This window comes from Nyctereutes procyonoides, unplaced genomic scaffold, assembly GCF_905146905.1.
Source record: "Nyctereutes procyonoides isolate TBG_1078 unplaced genomic scaffold, NYPRO_anot_genome, whole genome shotgun sequence".
Lineage (NCBI taxonomy): Eukaryota > Metazoa > Chordata > Mammalia > Carnivora > Canidae > Nyctereutes > Nyctereutes procyonoides.
Window position 1 is genome coordinate 42846608 of NW_026575140.1, and position 20368 is coordinate 42866975.

Genomic DNA, 20368 nt, shown 5'->3' on the forward strand with positions numbered 1-20368 from the left:
CAGCCCCAATTGATTATCTTGACTATCTTTCCTTCTGCTGCCCCCCAAACCCTACCCGACAGTGCTTTAATCCTCTCTGAACTGCATGCTCACTGGAAGATTATTTAACTTCTGAACCAACACCTGTATACACAGGGAACTCACAATCTTTAGAAACACTCTGTTCTATTTTCAGAGAGCCCCAGTAATTAAACATTTCCTTCTTTTTTTTTTTTTAAGATTTATTTATTTATTTTGAGAAAGTGAGAGCGGGTGCACATGTACAGGCGTGAGTGGAGGGAGGGGCAGAGGGAGGGGGGGAGAGAATCCCAAGCTCACTCCCTGCCGAGTATGGAACCTACATGAGGCTCACTCTCAGGACCCTGAGACCATGACTGGATTGGAAACCGAGTTGGTCACCCTTCTGGGCCTCCCAGGCACCCCTAAACATTTCCTTCTTATGTTGAACCTCCACTCATCACTTTAGGTTCTGTTTCCTTGGGCTACACAGAACAAGTCTGATCCTTTGTATACCTAACACTCTACGGACATTTGAAGTCACCTCTTCTCCGGGTTAAGTACTCTTAGATACGTTAACTACTTCTTAGATGGCTAGCTTGTTGAATGTGATTATGGTTTGAGGCCTCTGGTTGTGTTCCTTTTTATATATTCCATTTTTTTCAGTGTCATCTTAAATGTGGCATTTAGAGCTAAAAATAGATTGCATGCATCTAAAACGGACAGTTTACTGTTGCTTATCTTATTCTGGACACTACATTTAGTGTGGTACAAGAAAAAAATAGGTTCTTTGGATAGCTATGTTGTACTGTTGAAGAACTTACTGTATTTGTTTTTCTTTGTTCTAGAGGGACTGAACATTCCAAATTAGTAAAAGTTTATGCAGTTTTTATGAATATTAACATTTAGAAGGATTCTTGTATAATTTGCCACATTTGAGGTATACTTCACACCAGAAAATTTAGAGTATACAGATACTGGGAGAAAAAATGTGTGTTCCTTTGAGTATTCTTAATTTTTAAGTCTCAGAGCAAAGACGGAATTAGTTTTGGATACACCTAATTGATTTAATGTGTGAATTTGTTAGAGAAAATTAAGAGACTCTTATTAATCATAATTGTAGCACCATAGCAGTTGAAATCAGGCACAGGTGAAGGGAATGAATGGAAGGGGCTAGACATGTAAAGGCACTGTCCAGAGTGGGTGAGAGCCTTCTGTTAACAGAATTCCCACTTGAGGTTGGAGGGGGAGGAGGATGGCACTGAATAGGTTATTATGAATCCTAATGGACTCATAATATTTGTTTTTTTCAGTATTCATTGCTGATTTGCTGATTTATATACCTGCAGTGGTTTTATACTGTTGTTGTTTAAAAGAAATCTCAACCAAGAAAAAGGTAAGTTTTAAAGCAACTTGAAATTTCATCTCTGAAATGTTTGATTTGCTTAACTATTAAAGCATAGAGCTTACAGAAGCCATGCTTTGGGCAATAGGCAATTGTAGAATAGTGATTCTTTTGTCAATTACCTTTCATTTAGAAAACATCAATTTACCTTAGACTAATAATTTTAATGTTCAATTCTAGTAATAAGATGCTCTGAATTTGAGAAGTTCTGTACTGCTGAATTGCACAGCATGCTAATTATGACTTTACTGGTAAAACAGAATTTTGAATTGGCTTGTGAGGATAACTAAACTGGAAAGCATTTTGAAAAGTCACTGACTATTCTCTTATTCCTATTGAACAGATATCCTTTTGGGTCATTGTATACAGGTTAATCAGTAAATTAGTTTACTTGATTTGTATGTCTAAGAGTGCTTTTTCTGACAAATACCCTTTAGTGATTGTTTTTCCATTTTACGGAGGTATATCACTTCCATGAAAACTTTAGTATTTAGAGAACTGTTTTATAAAAAGGAATATTTTTATAAATAGGAGGTGAATGGGGAACATTTGCTGTGTTAAATCAGACAGCAATTTTACCTTGTTTGATTTGAGTAACATTACTTTCTTATTTCACAATATTTTTCTTTACAGATTGCTAATGCTTTATGCATATTGCTGTATCCAGGCCTTATTCTTATCGACTATGGACATTTTCAGTATCCTTTACTAATTCAGAAATGAAGTCAGATGCATATTTTGAAATCTAGGCTCAATGTGTATAATGTTGTCATCCACTAACGTCCTGTTTGAGAGGGTACTTGCTTACATAAACTATTTTTCACAACAATGTAAAGGAATCTTTTCACTAGGCTTTTACTTGAAGGGTAACGTACAGATTTATTGAAAGTAGACTTGCTCTTTTTTGCTCTTTGGCTTGGCAACAAAATGTTGGTCACCGATTAGCTCTTTGGAAGAGTTAGAAAAAGAGTATGGTTGCTAAGTATGGTGTGCTTTCCTCATTCTAAAGAGGTATCACATATCTTCTATCTTTTGTAAACGTTATACAGCACTGACAAAAGGAAAAGAGTCTTAAAGTTTTTCGAGTGTTAAAGCAAAGACGTTTCTCTTACAGATAGTGGTAAATGCAAGCTTCAGGGAACTAAAATCGAGTATTTAGAATCTATGTGGATTTTATGTGTGTAATTTTTTGAAATGTAAAATAAGGAACATTCAAACAGATCTTAGAGGAAAGTTGATAAATCTGGACATGGCTCTCCAGTGTGTCTTTGGATGTATTAATTAACTGTTACTATCTGTTCCTAGCTGTCCCAAAGGAAAAAAGACATAGTCCACAGCAACATGATTAATGAATAGCTTTTTCTTTTCTTTTCTTTTCTTTTCTTTTCTTTTCTTTTCTTTTTTTCTTTTCTTTTTTTTCTTTTTCTTTTCTTTTCTTTAAGATTATTTATTTATTCATTCATTCATTCATGAGAGACAGAGAGAGAGAGAGGCAGAGACACAGGCAGAGGGAGAAGCAGGCTCCATGCAGAGAACCCGACGTGGGACTCGATCCACCGAGCCACTCGAGCTGCCCTAGCTTCTCCTTTTGAAGCCAATCTGTTTTAGTTATAACAAATTTAATATGTGTATTTATCAAAGGACTTGGAAAAGATTTAAATCAGAGTCCTTCTTTGGTCCACTTTCCTAGTTGACTTGTTTGCTTTGCATTTTGGGATCGTGGCCATCTGATACTCTGATAATATCCAAAACACTGATAAGAAAAAAGCTGTTTACACGATTTTTAAAATGATATTTACTTTGAAATGTAATACTCATATAGAAAAGTGCACAACATATAAATGTGTAGCTCAGTGTATTGACAAACTATTGCCTGTGTCAAAAAATTGAACATTGCCTATATTCACTTGTACAACTCCCAAGTACTTTTCTCTCCTCCTCCCCCAAAGATAGCCACATACTAACTGCTAATCCTATAGTTTAATTTTCCCCCCTTTGCTGGACTTTATATAAAAGAGAAAACACAGGGATGCTCAATGATGGAGTGTCTGCCTTTGACTCAGGGTGTGATCCTGGGATCAAGTCTCACATTGGGCTCCCTGCAGGGAACCTGCTTCTCCCTCTGCCTATGTCTCTGCCTCTGTGTGTCTCATGAATAAATAAAATCTTAAAAAAAAAAAGAGAGAGAGAGAAATGATGTGGGATTTCCAGGTACTCAACTTCATCAACTATCAGTCATTTTCATTTTAACCATTCTGGTGAATTTGTTGTGGCATTTCCTCTGTGATTAAATTCAAAGTCTTGAAGCTTTTGGGATTATGTCATTTTGTGGGGACACATTTTTTAACCAGTGTATACTTTACTCGTTTGTTAAATAGGGATAATAATTACTCTTACTCTGTATGCTTTTTTTTTAAAATGTTTACTTATTTAAGTAATCCCTGTGCCCAACATGGGGCTTGAATTCACAACCCCAAGATCAAGAGTCAGTGCTCTTCTGACTGAGCCAGCCAGGCACCCCACTTTGTATGCTTACTTTGAGAATTGAGGTAATTATTATTTATAAATAAAATAGTACTTGGGAGATACTAAGCTCTCTATGAGTATATATTGCTTTTATTATCTGTTGTTACTGTTGCTTTTCTTTCTTTCTTTTTTTTTTTTACTTTTTGGGCTCTGAAATTTAATAATAATTTGTTTAGGTAGAGGTGTTTGCAACAATTGTTTTGGTTACTCTTGTGACTCATTAATTTTGAAGACTCCTGTTCCTTAGTTCTGGAAAATGCTATTATTTCTTTGTAGATTTTCTCATTTTACTCTTTCTTGAGCTTATTATTATTAGATGTTAGAGCTTTCACCTCTTTTTTTAGTGATTTATTTATTTATTAGAGAAGAGAGCATGCATGCGAGTGTGGGGAGATGCAAAGGGAGAGGGAGAGAGAGAATCCCAAGTAGACTCCTCACAGAAGGCAGAGCTCTACTAGGGACTTGATCTCATGACCCTGAGATCATGACCTGAGCTGAAATCAAGAGTTGGGTGCTTAGCCATCAGAGCCATCCAGGCACCCCTCATCTCTGTCTTGAGCATCTATTTGTCTTTTGTCTTATGGTTTAGAAGATTATCTTGACTTTATCTCTAATACTTCTATTAAATATCATTTATTTTATTAATCTTATCCTAAATTTGAATTACTCTTTTTATCTACTATTCCTTGATTATTTCCATTCTTCTAGGGTCAGTTTTTTCCCTCTTCATTTTGCTTCTTTTTCTTGTTATAGGTTTTTCTTAAGTGTCTGTTTGGTCCTAGTATATTTATTCTTATTTAAGAATAAGGCAGAAGAAAAAGTTGCATGTGAGTTCTCTATGAATCTGGCACACTATAGGGTAAGTGGCAGGGAGCTGGCCAAGAACACTTTGGGGTCCGTGTCAGAATGTGGAGGTTTTGCACTGTAGTGTTCACTTCTACACTAGCTGCCTTGGGTAGTTAATTCATTCCATTTCTCTGGAGAAATATTCCTCCTTCTGTGGCTGGGGTAGGTGGCAAATATCTGGAGTAAGGTGGGATTTGACATCTTAATGTAGGCATTTTCATTTAATCCTCCTGTTTTCTTTTCAAGTTGTTACTCAAGCACTCTAACCTACTTGGTGTTTCTTAAGTTCTCCAGGGGCTTGCAGAGTGGATTAGCTTCTTGCTTGCTTGGGCTTCCTCTGTGCATTTTCTAAGCTCTGGCTTCTTCCATCGTATTTTATTTGTTATGCTTCTCTGTCCTATGTCTTCTAGAAATGTGTTGAAACCTTTACCTGTTGTAACCCATCTTCCTATTATCTTTACAGCTGTGAATATTTACTTTTAAAAATTCCCCATCATTTTAAGGAGGTCTTGGGAAGGAGAGGAGGTAAACATGAGTGTTCAGCTCATTTTGAACTGCAAAATCTAATTGTGATGTTGTTTTACTATAATAAGAATATTAATTTCTGATCAAGGACATATATTATACTATTGATGCATATTATAGAGGAAAGTGATGATATCAACAAAGTGTGTGTGTGTGTTTTACTCTGAATCATTGTTTTATTCTCTAGATTTTGTTACATTATACTAACATTGTGAAATAGTCTAGCAGAAACAAAGCTATGTGTTAACTATTTAGTGGTCTTCTAAATCTAAACAAATCAGTTACTCTGTTTAGCAGTCAATTTAATATATTTGAGGCCATTATATACAATTTCTTAATAATTTATCACTTCAGTACTTTTGATTTCTTTAGAAATAACTTTCATTATATATTATTTTAAAATCAGGGGATCTCTGGGTGGCTCAGTGGTTTAGCGCCTGCCTTTGGCCCAGGGCGCGATCCTGGAGTCCCGGGATCGAGTCCCATGTCGGGCTCCCAGCATGGAGCCTGCTTCTCCCTCTGCCTGTGTCTCTGCCTCCCTCTCTCTATGTCTATCATAAATAATAAATAAATAAAGATTTTTAAAAAATTAAAAAATTACATAAGAAATATTCTCTATAAAATGCAAGATCTATCAATTTTTGAGATAATTTCCTTGACATAGAAACATATATAATTCTGTGAGTCTTGGCTTTGCTTTGTGGGGTGTTCTTGGAGTATCTTGTGACTGGGACCTACTAGGCTCACTGGCATTTTGCTTAGCTATAAATTATAAACAGATGGAACTTTACCACTCCTTGCCATTTTTTTGCTTTTTACTTGGCAAGTGTTTTAAAAAAGGCCTGAAAGGAAAGGGGTGAGTGGCTTTTAAATAACAGAATTTTTAAAGTACTTCAGAGAATTTATTTGGCATACTTACTAGGATGAAAGTGGTCTTTCATTTTGCCTTTATGTGATTTCTTATTAGCGTGTTGACTGTGTGGTGAGTTGGAAGAGAGATTAAGTCATGTTCTATATTATTTTACTTAAATCTTCCTAACTAGAGAAATATTTTGATCAATGTACATTTACTGGAGGTAATGTGGATTGGCTTGTTAGAACATTGCTATAGGATTTCACCCATTTAGAGCATATTACATTTTATACTCATTAGAAATACATTCTAATTTGACATTTTTCTTCATGGCTGCATTGGAAAGACGTAAAAGTTAAATGTTAATTAAGATGGTGATAGTCTTTTTGTTGGAGAGCTTATACATTTTAATAATTGTGAACTCTGATTTGAGTAGACTCCCATATTAAACCTTTGTTAGTGGCATAGATTTATCATTACTATGCATTTGTATTTATTATCTTTAGTGAGACTGAGACTGATTTATCAGAATGATTAACCTCTCCCTATCTTACTGGCTACCTTTATTTCTTTTCTAGGTTCGTGTTGTTAATTAAGCTAGCTTGTACAGTTGTGGCTTCCTTCATTCTCTGCTGGCTGCCATTCTTTACGGAAAGGGAGCAAACACTGCAAGTTCTAAGAAGACTCTTCCCAGTTGATCGTGGATTATTTGAGGTATGTTTAAAAACTTTCTTCTCGGGCAGCTCTGGTGGCTTGGCGGTTTAGCGCCGCCTTCAGCCCAGGGAGTGATCCTGGAGACCCAGGGTCAAGTCCCACATCGGGCTCCCTGTGTGGAGCCTGCTTCTCCCTCTGCCTGTGTCTCTGCCTCTTCTCTCTGTGTGTCTCTCATGGATAAATAAATAAAATCTAAAAAAAAGAAAAATAAAAATAAAAAATAAAAACTTTCTTCTCAAAAAAAACAAACCAAAACAAAAAACTTTCTTCTTACTCCTTTCTTTCTTTTTTTTCTATTTATAATTAAATTTATTGTCCAGTATCCTTTCTTTCTGTTAACACTACCTTTGCTGTGGCCTCTTGGGATTTCATATAGAAGACAACACAAGGAATAGTAACTTGAGCTGCTCTCCTTGCAGTCATTTTTTGCCAGTTATTTAATCCAGTATATGACCTCTAGCTTGGCTGGCATTTTCTAGTACATTAAGTGAATAGATAATATTTATGCCATCATGAAATCCATAATTCAGTTATATATTTTTCTAATGAAATAGAATCTATGGGGAAAGACAGCATAAGAAGTTGCAGCTGCAAAGTTAAACAGTTCTGTAGGTTTTGGTTTATATTTTCTTTTTTAGTCTTAGGAAATTATTTATTAAACTAATAATCATGTTTGCTTCAGTAAGATCTCATAATTCATATATAATTTTCATCCATTGTAATTTTTAATGAGAATCTTTCATTTCATTTAATGCTAGCTTAATCACTTGTTAAACTTTTATTACTTGGATAATTTGACAATTTAGATTTAGTAATTAAATTAAACAAACCATTTTTATTAAACAAAAAGGCCTTTTAATAAGGTTAGAGACTACATATTTATAGATAATTTGCTTTTGATAAACATTTCTTTTAAAAAGTAGAAATACATATATATATTTCTAATTTTTGAATCTATAAATTGCTATAGATTATCTTTCAATGGATCTATAGGAGAATGGTACCAGCAGTTTGAAAGAGAGCAAGAAAGAGTTTGGTCATGATGGAACAGGAATATATGACTTATGTGTTGATGGAGATACTGGTGCTACTGATGCTGATAATCACAAAAAATCACTATTTTTGTCACCACTCTTACTTAGCAGGTGCTGCATACTTCACATGTATTTTTTTTTTTTTAAATTTTATTTATTTATTCATGAGAGACACTGAAAGAGAAGCAGAGACACAGGTAGAGGGAGGAGAAGCAGGCCCCATGCAGGGAGCCCGATGTGGGACTTGATCCTGGGAATCCGGGATCACGCCCTGGGCAGAAGGTAGATGCTCAACTGCTGAGCCATCCAGGCGTCCCACTTCACATGTACTTTTATTTGAATCTTATAATAGCTCTGAGGTAGCTACTGTATCCATTTTACAAATCAGAAAACTGAAGTCAGAGATTCATGTAGCTTGTACTCGGCAGAACTGTGGTTTGAATCTTGAAAATTGTGTTAACTTCTTTATATTTCCTCTAACCTTAAAACTTATAAAAAGAAAAACTAGGGCAGCCCAGTGGCTCAGCGGTTTAATGCCGCCTTCAGCCCAGGGCACGATCCTGGAGACCCGGGATCGAGTCCCACATTGGGCTCCCTGCATGGAGCCTGCTTCTCCCTCTGCCTGTGTCTCTGCCTCTCTCTTTCTCTGTGTGTCTCATGAATAAATAAATAAAATCTTTGAAAAAAAGAAAGAAAGAAAAACTAATTCCCCATCTAAGCTGCTTGGTTATTTGCTGTTACTTGCCTTGCTTTCCACTTCAGAAATAGCATTTATCATGATAATCATAAAAATGGGTATCATACGTGTTTGATAGTGTTGCTGGCCACCTCTGTTTACTTACTGCCCTCAAAATCTGAAGAGTCTTTTCTTTGATTGACAGAGGGAAGTGGGATGGTACAGTTGTCGGTGATAGTTACTTTCTTGATGTTATGCTTACACAGCTGTGAGTTAAGCAGCTGTGTAGAGGATGGGTTTCACAAGAGAGCTGTAGTTACAAATTTAATTTTGAAAGTGATCCTACCACAACTGCTAATGTCTTTAAATGCCTTGATTTATTAGCAATTAACTCTTGTCATTGTGAGTTGCTAGTAGGTTATACTTGAGATAATTTCAGGTGTGTGATGAAAAGGGTCAGAAAACACACATTCTACAAATTAGGAAATAAGATTTCCTGGAAAAATTTCCAAAGATGAATAACTTAAGTATTAGGGGTAGTGTGCTGCTCTTTGAAAAATAACAAACATTTCTTTGGAATGTCTAGATTATGGTTGGCTAGTGATTTAGGTCAACTCCCATTGCAGAACGTGGAGAGAGAGAGAGAGAGAGAGAGATCCTTAGAGAGTTTATTTATAAAATTGTGAACAAAAGCTTTGTGTCTCAAAAGTTTATTTAGAGATTATGGGCTGGCTGTACTTTGATAGAGATTAATATTTCCTTCAATTATATCAGAAGGTAAAACTAACAAATCTGTTTTAAGGATAAAGTAGCCAATATTTGGTGCAGCTTCAGCGTCTTTCTGAAGATCAAGGATATTTTGCCACATCACATCCAGATAATAATCAGGTGAGAGATACAAAGTTTGTATATAGTGTTGTGAACTGTTCTCTAAAAGTGTTAAGTGTTACGGTAATAGTTCATTTAGCTGGTGTCATTAGGAAACGAGGTGGTCTTCATTAGTCAGTGTTCCACATAATATAAACCTATCCCTCGACACACCAAAACTTTTTTTTTTTAAGATTTTATTTATTCATGAGAGACATAGAGGAAGAGAGGCAGAGACACAGGCAGAGGGAGAAGCAGGCTGCATGCAGAGAGCCTGATGTGGGACTCGATCCCAGGACTCCAGGATCATGCCCTGGGCTGAAGGCAGATGCTTAACCACTGAGCCACCCAGGTGTCCCTACACCAAAACTTTTATTTGAAATACATTACATGATAATCTCTCTGGATTGTTCTCTATTTCCCTCCTCCTCAAAGTCTACTAAACACGATTAAACATTATCTTGAAGAGTCACGATTTTCAGTGGTGTATCAATTAGAGTTCAACCAGAGAAGAATGAGTAGGAGGAGTGTGTGTGTGTGTGTTTGTGTGTGTGTGTGTGTGAGAGAGAGAGAGAGAGAGAGCAATTTATTAACAAGGAATTGGCTCATATAATCGTGGGGTCTGACTGAACCAACCAGAAGTCCAGAAGGCAGGCATTCAGGAAGCAGTATCTAAGGGGAAGGAAGAACAGTCAGTCTGAACCCAGTTACTATTTGGAATCTGAGTTTAGGGATGCCCTAAGCTCTCTTTTAAAAATCTTCCAATTGATTAAGTGGGGCCATCCAAGAATCTCCCTTTTGATTAAATTAAAATTAACTGAGTGGGGACTTTCATTACAACTGCGAAATCTCGGGATCCCTGGGTGGCGCAGTGGTTTGGCGCCTGCCTTTGGCCCAGGGCGCGATCCTGGAGACCCGGGATCGAATCCCACGTCGGGCTCCTGGTGCATGGAGCCTGCTTCTCCCTCTGCCTGTGTCTCTGCCTCTCTCTCTCTCGCTCTCTGTGACTATCATAAATAAATAAAAATTAAAAAAAAAACTGCGAAATCTCATCCCAGCAGCACCAAGATTAGTATCTGAATAATCAAGGTGTGTGTGTGTGTGTGTGTATGCTACAAAATGGGTGCTGCCTCTCTCTGTTGTTGAGTTCTTTTGAGAATATCCCTTGTAGCCCACTGTAGCTGGGAGCATAGTAGAGAGAGAATTCAGGGAGCCATAGTTCAGTCAAGCCAAGTTGGCACACCACAAAGCCACCAACAGTGGGAACATCAGTTATTGTATTGTGTTATGATACTTGTCCTTAGGCCTTTCAAAAACTGTTTGCCATGGTACTAAATGGCTCCAGATTGCTCTGCTTGTTGAGTTCTTTTTCCTCCCTGCCCATCAGCCATCATTAGGAGAAGTTCTTGTAGTTGCTCATTCCCTTTCTAACTTGTTCTTTCTGATTTGCCATGGGCTGGAAAATCAGATAATCAACTTTTGTGAGAGATTCTCTTGTGACTAAATTTCATGAATGTTTGTGTTACATATATTATTTCTTTATGCCTGGTAGTGTTTTCTTACTTTTGAATGTTTGATAATTCATTTTAGTTATCTATCTTTGTGTATCTTTTCTATAAATAACATAAGCACTGTAATTTTTTCTGTATTATATAGTCATGTATATATTACAATATTTCAATATGTGGTTTTATTTAAATGTTACTTGGTATTAAATTTACATTTAATAAATTAAAAAACTTTCATTTTGAGGGGATCCCTGGGTGGCTCAGCCATTTAGCGCCTGCTTTTGGCCCAGGGAGCGATCCTGGAGTCCTGGGATTGAGTCCCACATCGGGCTCCTGGCATGGAGCCTGCTTCTCCCTCCTGTGTCTCTGCCTCTCTCTCTCTCTCTCATAAATAAATAAAATAAATAAATCTTAAAAAAAACTCTTTCATTTGAAATAAACTTAAGTTGGTAAGTAATGTGATCCTTATATTAAAAAATATTTCCTTGTTTTAATTATATGTCTCTACAAAAAAAACAAATGTTTTATTTTTATTCATGTTTTTAGCTTTTGTTTTACATTTTTGAGCCTGCTTCCTGCATGTATAAAATTAACACTTCAGCCCTCTCCCAAAGGATTCAGATTTACTCTGGTAAGTTGCTCATTACTTTATATACTTAATTCTTGTTGCAGCTGATCTTTTAAAAATACAGATAATTATTTTCTTGCTCTGAACGAGATTTACTGGATTGGGAAATAAGACATTCATTTATTTGGTGCACATTTACTGGGTGTCTGACATACTTTGGTACTGTGTTGTATACTAGGCTGGATAATCAGAATCTTTCAGTTTAATTCAACAGCTATTTAATTTCTGCTTTGTATTAGTTAATGAGGGAATACAAATAAGAAAAGAATAGCGATAGACATATGTTCAAATAATTATGCTATTAAGCAGATGGTATTAGTAAGTTCTATTAGTAACACATTAAGTGCTGTGATAGTGTGGGAGAAGGAGGTATTACTTTGGGGGCAGATTTTAGACAGCTTTTTAGAGTACATAGGATTGGAGCCAAAATTTGAAAGCTGGGCAAGATTTGGAATAGAAGGTTATATAGCAGAAGAGGATTGAAGGCAGGAGGAAGAGCTTGAAGATACAGTGGTGAGAAAGGATAGGCAATGCTGGGAATAGCAATTAAATAATGCAATTTGTGTGACGTGTGTGTGTGTGTGTGTGTGTGTGTGTATGTTGAGTTTAGGAAAGGATATAGTGGAGATAAGAGTCGAAAAGGATCCAATTGGGTAAGACTTTGAACGTTGGGTTGAAAAAATTGGGAGTTTGATTTGTATGCCAGAGAAGCCAAAAAAGATTTTTGAGGAGAGGGGACAGATCTGTTTTAGGAAGATGACTTATGTTAGTTTGGAGATGAATTGGTTGTATTTCCTACAACTTTGGGTTTCTCTAAGTGGGTTTACAAATTCCTCACTGGTTGTATTTCTGTGGTGTTTAAAATTTAATTCCTTTGTGCCTTGGTCTTTAAAATGACATTTTAAAATATCTTTTAATCAAGAAAATTCAGTTTATGAAAACAAAAGTCTAGCGGACTTACAAGGGGATATTTTGAAATTAGTGTTTCAATTTTGGGGTGGTGTACCACTTATTTACATTGCATTTCAAAAACAGGCCAGAACACAGTGTAATAGTAAAATACTTCAGAAGTGCATATGAGTACCACGGTGCGAAAAGGATTTCATGTTCCTCTTTTCTATTTTATTGCCTTTTTTAAAAATTGACAATTTCTCATTTCATTCTGAGAATAAACTCTAAGCATTCTACATCATCTACTGTTAATATTCTATAGGACTTTTTAGAATAGAAGGACTAATAGTAATGCTCTGATTACTAGGCCTAACTTGAAATATTTGCAAGCTTCCATAAGATTATGTTATTTTTCTAGGGAATAACATGCTAAATAAAGGTATATTTCAAAGATAATTGAATGGAATTTCAGAATTTGAGTAACTGTAGCAGTATTAGAGGTAATTACTTTTAGGATAATAAGCCAGAAAAAACATTTTTTTCTCCTAGTTTCCTAATTTTATTGTTTGCTATGTTTTAATAAAGCTATTATATTTAAAAACTAAAAAAAGATTCATGTTAATGATTTTCTTATTGTTGATGTTTTGAATTCTTACTGAATATTTCTGAGAACTTTGAAAACATTTCCCATTATAATTATTTTTTTCCATTATAATTATTTTGAAGTGTTTTCCTTTCAATACAGATTGAATTATTTCTAAATACAAGTCTATAATTGAGGTAATCGTTAGTGTGAGTTTTGATAGATATATAGCAGCAAAATGATTATATTTAATGTATTCAAATAGTATTTTTTGAGTACCCTCTAATGTGCCAGGTCCTTTTCTAGGTACTGGTATGTAAGTGAATGACAGCTAACATCCCTGCTCTCTTAATTGGGGCCATGTACGCTAGTGGCAGGAGAAGGACAATAAACAAAATAGATCTGTTAACCAGAAAATATCTGGGAGTAATAAAGGCTATGAAGAAAATAGTGTAATATGAAAGGAGTGCTGGTGGGGTTTGGTTAGAGGGCGCTACTTTAGATTGAATAAGGGAAGGCCTTTCTGTGGAAGTGACATTTGAGCCTTGAGCTGAATGGCCAGAAGGAACATTCACAAGAAGATCTGTGCTCTGACTTGATAAAATGAAGTTTTTCCTTAAAGCAGGAACACATTTGACATTTTCAGCACATAAAGGGACAGTCTGAAGTGGCTGGTATGAAGTGAGTGAGGGAGACAGTAAAGTAGATTGGAAGAGGAAGGCAGGACCCAGATAAGAGTTTGGATTTTATTCTTGGTGTTAATGGGAAGCTATTGGAGGATTTTAAACAGGGAAATTTACATGATCTGATATGGTGGCTGAGTACATAATGGACTGTAAGGAAGCAAGAATGTTACCAATTAGGAGGTTATTGCAGTAGTCCAGGAGAAAGAGGAGTGTGGCTTAGACCACTCCTCTCCCACCATCAGCAGAGGGGAATGGAGAGAAATGGGTGGATATTATTTTTAGAAGGTGATATAGATAGGATTTGCTCTGGATTGGATGTGTGTAGATAGATGTCTAATATGCAGATCATAATAAACCTCTGAAAATAGATCTAAGTCATTTTCATTTTAAATCCCAAATAGCAGGTGATTACTTTATAAAACATTTAATATATTTTACTGAAATGTACATTTAAGAACATTAAAATAGATTTGTTTTGACAGTTTTATATTTTGACCTTCTTCTTCAGTGCTTTTTAAGTTGTCCAAGATTCCAAGGAAGGATGAAGGTCCGATTGTTATGTCTGAAGTGTTTAGTAGTTTTGTTTATTAATAATTGAGTCTGAATGAACTTGTTTTAGATAGTTAAGTATAGCTTTATAATCATTATTTTTCAAGTAATGTTTTACTATATTTGAATAAAATATTATGTATATTAGTACATATTATGTATTATGTAAAATATTATGTATATTAGTACATGATTTTCCTTCTAGATACAAAATATATTAAGCTTTAAAATTTTACTTAAGATGATTTTTATTTAGATTCATAACTAAACTGCTATTATAGTTTTTAAGTTGTTATTTCATTCTCCCCCCTCTTTCCTTAAAGGTTAGCTGTGCACTGTCATTCTTTTTATTTTCTTTCCAAGTACATGAAAAGTCTATTCTCTTGGTATCATTGTAAGTAAAAATGTTTCAAGTATGTGTTTTGTTAATTTATTATTATGTGTTTATAATATATACATAAATTTACTAGCTACATATAATCACCTAAGTCCAAAAACAAAACCACACAAATGTTACTATGTAGTTGCATAAAATTATTCACAAAATTTTATTTTTCCAGAATGATTTCTTCTAATTTTACTTTATAAAGTATTGTATTTTAAGCTGAAAGTTTCATAGAATTATTACTGACATATTTCTGTTTCTTCATATATATTTTTATATGATAATAAAATAATTGAATAAACCAAAGAGATTTTCCTCAGATTGAAGCCTGTTTGACATCTTTGCCTTTCTCAGTTCATTCATTTCCACATCTATTTAATAATTTTGTTCTCTTCATTCACCTCTTTAGGGGCTTTCATATGTTGACTCCTTTCTGTTTCTTTTATCAAAACCTTTGTTCAGACCCTATTGGCAATCCCTAATTAGACTACTTTGTTTTAAGAGCATTACAATTTTTTACTGGTCATAGAAACTGGGTAACAGTGGGGCTATATTATCCCAATATTAAAATAGTATTTGCCCGGAACTCATAGGAATATTTGAATCCTGCCCTAGATTAATCCCACCCCTTATCTTGTGTTTGCTAGGTTCCTATGGAAGATCCATGTACAGAATAACCAGTGGTAAATGGAAGAGAGGATTGTTTTTATTAGGTGGAGTCTTGTACTGAAAACTCAGTGCAGAGCTTTATAGTAAGCTGCCTATGTGGAAGGCTTCTTTGCTTGGAACTAAATAGTCTCATATCCTTGCAGACCAGGAGGACACCTTAGTTTCATCCCCCAAAGTCTAAACCTGATTTAGTTGCTACCACTATTATGTGAAGCTTGGCTGACCCTCCACAAATTCCTAATGCCAGGGGATGGAACTATGGAAAAGTTTGCTTTCAAATTTGTGTATTTTTTCCAGATTTTCTACCCCATACTAAGGAAGCCCATTCAATGACCTGTAATAGGACCACTCAGATTAGCTCTTGGGCCTTGAATTTCTGGGAGCTCCTACTCTACAACTCTACTTAGATTATTTATAGCAATGCGTGGCTTTAATTAATTATTTATTTGAAAGAGAGAGAGCTCACAAGCAGGGGAGTGGAGGCTCCCCACTAAGCCACTAAGCAGGGAGCCAGACATGGGGCTCAGTCCCCGGACTCTGGGATTATGACCTGAGCTGAAGGCAGAGCTCAACCTAGGCGCCCCCAGTGCATGGCTTTAATATAATTTTGATAAAATATTTTAAAGTCAGCATTAAAAGTTTTCCTTGATCTGGTCCTACCTAATCTATCATTAGATATTTCATTCAATAAATATTCATTGAGTGCCTGTTGTTTGCTAGGTACTGTTCTGTGTACTTGGTATATATCTATAAACAAAACACAGAAATTCCTACTTTCTTAGCTTTCATTCTTAAGGATAGACACTAATAATTAGATAAAAGTAAATAGTGTTTTAGAAGGTAATAAAGGCCATGAGGAAGAAATAAAACAGGATTAGGGAAGTTGGGAGTATTGGAGGTGATAGTACAGGAGCAAGTATAGGTTGTAATTTTAATACAGGTGTCAAGGTACTCCTCATTGAGGAGATATTTGAGTGGACTGGAGATGTTGAGGAAATTAGCTGTGTGGATATTTGGGATAATAACATTCTAGATGGAACAGCCTCTGTGAAGCCCTAAGATGAGAGTATGCCTGGTATGTTTAGTGAACAATAGAATGGCCATTGTGGCCAGAGCGGAGTGGTCAAAGGTGGGGGATAATAGGTGAAGTTAAAGAGGTAACAGACATGTAAATTCTATGGGACCTTGTAGGTCACATTAGGAATTTTGGCTTTATTCCAAAGGAAATGGGGAGTCATGGAAGGGTGCTGGGGAATAAGCATGGTCTGACTTGGTGTTTTAAAAGGATCACTCTGCTTATCAAATTATATACATTAAATATGTGCAATTCTTTGTAAATTAATTATACCTCAAAAATGTTAAAAAAAATTGAAGGATCATTCTGGCTGCAGGTTGAGAATAGATTGTATGGGGCAAGAAAACATGGAGACCATTTAGAAGGCTGTTATCATAATCCAGTTGAAAGATGGTGGTACTGGGACCAAGATATTAATAGTGGAAGAAGTGAGAAGTGGTCATTGTCGATGTTAAAAAAGAACCAGGAGGCTTCCTGATGATTTGTGTGTAACATGTAATAGAAAAATCAAATGTGTGTCCATGATTTCTGGCTTGGAACTGGAAGGACAGAATAGCAATTGACTGAAATGGGAGACTGCAGGTGAAACAGAATTAGGCTAGATACGGACCTGGTATGAGGATCCCATGTTCAGTATTGGACAGATCTTTGGATATCTAAACAGAGATACTGAGTCAACTGATTGGACATATGAGTGGAGTTCTTTTTATTTTTTAAAAATTTTTAAAAAATATTTATTCATGAGAGACAGAGAGAGAGAGAGAGAGGCAGAGACACAGGCAGAGAGAGAAGCAGGCTCCATGCAGGGAGCACGATGTGGGACTCGATCCTGGGTCTCCAGGATCATGCCCTGGGCTGAAGGCGGCGCTAAACTGCTGAGCCACCCGGGCTGCCCATGAGTGGAGTTCTTAAGGGGAGTTGAGCTGGAGAAACAAATTTAATAGTTTGTTAGTAGACAGGACAAAATCATGGGACTGAATGAGATCACCAAGGGAGTGAGTATATATAGAGAAGAGTACCAGAGACTGAGTCCTGGGCCACACAATGTTAGGGGGTATTAGGAAAAGAGGCAAATAGGAATGGCTAATAAGGCAGGATGAAAAGCCACGAGAGTTGGTGTCCTGAGTGAAGAAGGTATATAAGGACATGATGTCACCTATCTTACCCCATTCACAAAAATTAACTTGAAATGGATTAAAGACATAAATATAAGACCTGAAACCATAAATCTCCTAGATAAAAACATAGTGAAGAAGCTCCCTGACATTGGTCTTAGCAATCATATTTTGGATATGACACCAAAAACACAAGGAAGAAAAGGAAAAATAAATAACTGGGGTGACATCAAACTAAAAAGCTTCTGTATAGCAAAAGAAATGACTAACAAAATGAATAGGAAACTTATGGAATGGGAAAAATATTTGTAAACCATATACCTGATAAGGAGTTAATATCCCAAATATATAAGGAATTCATACAACTCAACAACCAAAAAAAAAATGGGCAAAGGACCTTAATAGATATTTTCTGAAAGAAGCTATACAACAGGTACATGAAAAGGTGCTCAACATCACTAATCATCAGGAAAATGCAAATCAAAACCACAATGAGGGACACCTGGGTGGCTCAGTGGTTGAGCGTCTGCCTTTGGCTCAGGTTGCGATCCTGGGGTCTTAGGACCAAGTCCTGCATTGGAGTCTCTGCAGGGAGCCTACTTCTCCCTCTGCCTGTGTCTGCCTCTGTCTTGTATGAATTTTTTAAAAAAGTCTTTAAAACCACCATGACATATTACTTCATATCAGACAGAATGGCTCTTATCAAATGGCTCTTATTAAAAAGACAAGAGATAACAAGTACTGGTAAGTATAGGAGAAACGGGAACACTTGTACACTCTTGCTGGGAATGTAAATTGGTATAGTAACTATGGAAAGCACTATAGAAGTTCCTCCAAAAATAAAATAGAACTGCCATATAATCAGCCATCCCACATGTGGGTATATATTTGAAGGGAATGAAATCATGATCCTAAAGAGGTATCTGCATCCCCATCCCATGTTCATTATTTGCCGTAGTCAAGGCATGGAAACCACCTAAATGCCCATCAACAGATGAATGGATAAACACTACACTGCGCACACTCTCACACATACTCTGGAATAGTATTTAGTCATAAAAAAGAAGGAAATCTTGCCATTTGCAGCAATGTAGATGAACCATGAGGGCATTATACTAAGTGAAATAAGTCAAACAGAGAAAGATAAATACTGTGTGACCTCACATAAATAAGGAATCTAAATCATAGAAACTCCTAGAAACAAAGTAGATTGGTGGTTGCTGGGCAGGAGAGAATGGAGGAAAATGGGCCAAGGTGGTCAAAGGATACAGACTTACAGTTTTAAGATGAATAGGCTCTGGGGATCCAATGTACAGCATGATGGCTGTACATAATAATATTTAACAGGTATATACTCGGAAGTTGCTTAGAGAATAGATCTTAAACATTCTCACTGTGCATGCTCACACATGAAAGGTAACTGAATTGATGATGTGCTAGTAACCTTATTGCAATAATCATTATTATATGCCTATATATACCTATATCAAATCATTGTGCTTCTATCAAGTCATTGTGTCATATACATTAAACTTATATAATTTTATATATCAATTATATCTCAATAAAGCTGAGGGGAAAAAGAAAATGAGGTGATCAATTGTATTGGATGCCACCACTCAAATAAGATGAGGTCTGAGACTAGACCATTTGCCTTAGCAAAATGGGAGTCACTAGTGACTCTGACAAGGCTAATGTTGATGGAGTGATGCAGGGGAAAGCCTGATTAGGGTGGATTTGAGAACTAATGAGTAGAGAAAAATTGAAAATAGGTCTAGATCATTTTCTTTTAATTTTTCTTTTAATAGGTCTAGATCATTTTGTTTAATTGTGGCAAAATACACCAGTATTCACAATGCTTTGCAACCCTGACCACTGTCTACTTCCAGAACATCTTTATCACCCCAAAGGAAATTGTACCTTTTACGTAGTCACTCCCCATTCTCTTTCCCATCCTTCAGTTCTTGTAACCACTTAATTACTTTCTCTCTCTATGGATTTGCCTATTTTGGATACTTCATGTAATTGGAATCATACAATATTTGGCTTTTTGTGTCTGACCTCTTTGATGTAAAATAGTATTTCCAAGGTTCATCCTCATGCATGCCCATGCATTGTGTGGATATGCTACATTTTGTTCATCCATGCATCATTTGAATTTTTTTTTTTTTTTATTCATAGAGACACACACACACAGAGGAGGGAGAGAGGGAGAGGCAGAGACACAGGCAGAGGGAGAAGCAAGCTCCATACAGGAAGCCTGACGCGAGACTCGATCCCGGGTCTCCAGGATCACACCCTGGGCTACAGGCGGCACTAAACCGCTGCACCACCGGGGCTGCCCTCCATGCATCATTTGATGAATATTTGGGTTTCTACCTTTTGGTTTTTATCAATACTGCCAGTATGAATATTCCTGCATAAGTTTTTGTTTGAACATTTGTTTTCAGTATTCTTTGAGTCTATCCCCAGGAGTGAGATTCCTGGGTCATATAGTAATTCTTTATTTAACTGATTGAGGAATCATCTAACTTTTCCACAGCAGCTATACCATTTTGCATTTCCACCAGTAATGTAATAGATGATGTTTCCAGTTTTTCTACATCCTTGCCAGCACTTGTTATTTTTCCTCCCCCCCCCATCCTACTGGGTATGAATTGGTATTTCATTGTGGTTTTGATTTGCATTTCCCTAATAACTAGTGATGTTAAGCTTTTTTTAAGATTTTAATAACTTTCAAAAGTTAATTTTGATGAAGTTCAGTTTATCTATTATTTGTTTTGTTGCTTGAGCTTTTGGTATCGTATCTAACAAATCATTGCCAAAGCCAGGGTAA

General features: G+C 36.1%; 1 protein-coding gene across 1 annotated transcript in view; it reads left to right on the forward strand.

The window, feature by feature from the left end:
• ALG6 (ALG6 alpha-1,3-glucosyltransferase) overlaps positions 1 to 20368 on the forward strand; it is a 69251-nt gene that overhangs the window by 39593 nt on the left and 9290 nt on the right. The window contains exons 7-13 of the mRNA XM_055305036.1: positions 1311 to 1393; positions 2036 to 2100; positions 5964 to 6155; positions 6731 to 6866; positions 9379 to 9464; positions 11498 to 11582; positions 14612 to 14682. Of these exons, the coding sequence (XP_055161011.1) occupies positions 1311 to 1393; positions 2036 to 2100; positions 5964 to 6155; positions 6731 to 6866; positions 9379 to 9464; positions 11498 to 11582; positions 14612 to 14682 (718 nt within the window). The remainder of the gene's footprint in view (positions 1 to 1310; positions 1394 to 2035; positions 2101 to 5963; positions 6156 to 6730; positions 6867 to 9378; positions 9465 to 11497; positions 11583 to 14611; positions 14683 to 20368) is intronic.